The sequence below is a fragment of the Cyprinus carpio genome, unplaced genomic scaffold (genome assembly GCF_018340385.1).
Source record: "Cyprinus carpio isolate SPL01 unplaced genomic scaffold, ASM1834038v1 S000006739, whole genome shotgun sequence".
Classification (NCBI taxonomy): Eukaryota; Metazoa; Chordata; class Actinopteri; order Cypriniformes; family Cyprinidae; genus Cyprinus; species Cyprinus carpio.
Window position 1 is genome coordinate 817,743 of NW_024879338.1, and position 3,380 is coordinate 821,122.

Sequence of the window (3,380 nt, forward strand, 5' to 3'; positions counted from 1 at the left end):
CACAACACTGAGTCTTTGCTGAAGAGGCCCAAACCATTTCATAATATTGCTTCCTGGAAGTGTAGCCTTGAAGGCCATTAACACAACTATTGTTTTTCCGAGAACACAGGAGATACAGAGGACAAAAGTGATCCCAAACGTTGTGTGACGTAACATACAGGACCACTCAGTGGGCTGACCAATGAAAGTAAGTGAACAGAGAAAACACAGTGAGAGCGAGAAGAGCAACAGGAAGCTCAGCTCTGAGTTGTTGGCTCTGACAATTGATGTTTCTTTATGAAGATAAAACAGAAAAGATACCATTGCTGTTAATATCACCCCAACGAATGAGAAAATACAAAACACAATTCCCATGATTTCTGAGTATGAAAGGAATTCAACCACTTTTAATACACATCTGTCTTTGCTTTCATTCGACCAGTACTCCAAATCACAAGGAAAGCAGTCACTAGAATCTGTGAAGAATTTTTTTTTTTTTTTTTTATATTAAAAAAGAAGGAAACATTAGTGAATGGGGCATGCATTATAAAGTCATGTTATAAAGAGTATTACACTTCACACTCACATAATTTTATGAGAGTTAAACTGCATATACTATTTTACCTGTGCCATTACTGATTTCTCCATCTGCACAAGGAATACAGTCATAACAGCAGACAGGTCGTCCTTTTTGCACAGCCTTCCTAGTGCCGGAGGGGCAGCTCTTACTGCACACGGACAAAGGCAACTATGGTAAAAATAATTTGTCAAATAAAACCTCACAGTAATGCTGATTTAAATTTGTAAAATGATTGTTTTACTTCAGTGACAACTTTTCTCACTTTAATGCCACTGCTTTTATACACATTTTGTCATATTTAACTGACTGTTCTTCAGCCACTGTCTTCATGATTCAAGCAGTAATTTGACATGCCCTTAATAACTTCTCATATAATATACCAATGTACCTGTCCACTTTCCTCTGTCCATAGTATGTGTTCCAGATTGACCTGAAGACGTTGTTCTGAAGGCAGTGAGCTGTCATAGAGGCCCACATGCTCAAACTGCAGACTTCCATCCTCAGCATGTTGCCAGTTGACAAGGTCATATCTTGCCACTGGATCACCACTTTCATCAAAGAAGATTTCTTCACCTGTTTTAACAGTGAATCTCACATCCCTCATATACTTCAACACCTAAGAAAAACATCAGGAACATTATTCCTATTTTAATTAGTTTCAATATGAAATAAGTGTTCGTCACTTACCATTTGTGGTGTAGGCCATACTCCTTTGCTGCTGTTGGCTGTGGATATGATGTCTTTTAATACATTATGTAATGTATATGCAACAGCATACACTGCAGTATATACCTTATTTACTATTCGTAGCTCTGATACATCAGTATATTCATTTTGCAGCTCAGCAAGTCTCTCTGAACCAGTACAGCCACCATTGCCATTGTTCCTGAAAGAGCACTGAAATGCTATTTCCCAGAATTCTTTTAAAAGTTCATTTTTTGGTTCTTGATCAGGGTGCACATTGACTAGGAACTCTCGCAAGCCCATAAGTTTTGCATTTGCTATAGCAAAACCCAGAGCTCCAGAAAGGAAACTGTATTCCATTGTTTCTGCAAGAGTTCGAGAAGTGATCCAGGATTCACTCCCAACCCACTGCAGCCCTGTGATGTTGTGCTGTGAAATTACTTTCAGGAGGGGGAAAAAATCACCTAATGCAATAAAAGCCACCACAACCCTGGTAGTGCCCTTTTTTATCACTTCCAGTGTCTTCAGAAACTGTTCTTGTGGATCATTGCTTAATATGGCCTCTGAGTATTCAATACAAACCCCCTCGTCTTTTGCAGCCTCCTCAAATGCTGAAATTCCATTATTACCATAGTCATTGCGACTCCTGACTGTCCCAACCCAGGTCCAGCCAAAGTGCTTGACAAGCTGAGCCAGAGCTCTGCTTTGGTAATAATCACTGGATATTGTTCTGAAAAAGGATGGATACCTTTTTCTGTCACTCAAGCATGCACATGTGGCAAAATGACTGATCTGCAATATAAAGAAGCAGTATATAATGTGTTAACCACACATTTATTTATTTATTTATTTTTGTAGTCTGACTTTTTCAGACTACATTTCAGTTCTTCTTCCACTATGTAAGCATTCTGCTACAATCTATGCAATTCAGGATATTTTTCTACACTTGAATTGCAGCATACATTTGAAGCATATGTTCCAGTGGTCCATCATACTCTGATTAAACTAACAAACAGCAGATAACTAAGTTCTTACAACTGGTAAGCTGAATGGACCAACTACAGAAGCCAAGCCAACGGTGGGTGAGGATGTTGACTCTCCAACAATGGCATGAACAGCTGGTGGTCTAGAACAGGACATATCACTCAAAGTGGCTTCATAACCATTCATCAAAGCAATGCCTGAGATGATTGTTTGAGCGATAGAGCGACATGAGTCATATATCTTATAGCCCAAATAAATACCAGGTAACAACTGTGTGCTGTTATTAATCTCCTCAATGGCAAAAATCAGTGTCTGAGCAAATTTAAACTCACGGAGGCTTAAGCTGTGGGAAATAGAGAGAGAAAAGAAAAAAAAAGAAAAAAAAAAAAACAGTTGTATTGCATTGTATAACATCATCAGAGAGTTATATTTAGGAACTTTTTTTTTTTCATCAGTATCATCGAACTGACCTGAGACATGTTATTGGCTCGGGTTTAGAAGTGTAATTATGCATCTTTAGCAAAGCATTTCTGTGGATTGAGAAAATCGCCCCAATGTTGATGTCTCTTTCTGCAGAAAGTGGAGGTAGGGCGGGCTGACCAAGCAGACTGCAGACTTGTGTTGAAGCTGGCACAAAGCTGCCATGTACAATGAGTAGCAATAGCTGCAGTAGCACAGTCCTCCGTGCCATTCCAGTATGCATGTGGGGTTGGATCCTCTGAGGCAAAACAGTGCTGCCTTTTATCATATATGCCTTTTGTCATATCTTCAAATGTCCTTTGGGGCATATTAAGTTCTTAACTCTGTTTTGCTCATTGCACTCATATTTGTCATGGAAAAAGAGATATTTAGTGGGTAACACTTTAGAATACTGTTCCATCGTTAATTAATAACTACACAGGAACAAATGACTAATGCACTATTAACATTGTAGTAACTATTTTGCCCTACAAACTACTGTTCCTGGATAACTCATAAGAACTACTGTATACAGGTTAATAATTCATGTGGATTATGCATAATCTATACTAATTCTAAAATGAAGATCATGGTAACCCACTGGTAATAACTCAAGAATTACCAAATCCTTCTTAAGGAACTACTAATTACTTGGATCAGTATTATAACGTGGAAAACATCATAACTCCCTAAT

General features: G+C 38.3%; 1 protein-coding gene across 1 annotated transcript; it reads right to left on the reverse strand.

Moving 5' to 3' along the window:
* Positions 1-523: 523 nt before the first annotated feature.
* Positions 524-2,718, reverse strand: LOC109084884 (extracellular calcium-sensing receptor-like). Its single transcript, XM_042755665.1, has 4 exons — positions 2,279-2,718; positions 1,247-2,035; positions 948-1,175; positions 524-727 (listed from the first exon to the last, which is right to left on the reverse strand). Exons 1-4 carry the CDS (start codon positions 2,642-2,644, stop codon positions 581-583), a joined length of 1,530 nt encoding a protein of 509 aa, XP_042611599.1. The 5' UTR covers positions 2,645-2,718; the 3' UTR covers positions 524-580.
* Between the last annotated feature and the right edge of the window lie 662 nt (positions 2,719-3,380).

What these genes read in the sequence shown, in the direction of transcription:
- LOC109084884 (XM_042755665.1), bottom strand. Translation starts at nt 2,644, where the DNA reads ATGATGTTATACAATGCAATACAACTGTTTTTTTTTTTTTCTTTTTTT. An exon ending in GTCCATTCAGCTTACCAGTT is followed by an intron (nt 2,036 to 2,278) that starts GTAAGAACTTAG and finishes TTTATATTGCAG; the next exon opens with ATCAGTCATTTTGCCACATG. An exon ending in GGACAGAGGAAAGTGGACAG is followed by an intron (nt 728 to 947) that starts GTACATTGGTAT and finishes TTTTTACCATAG; the next exon opens with TTGCCTTTGTCCGTGTGCAG.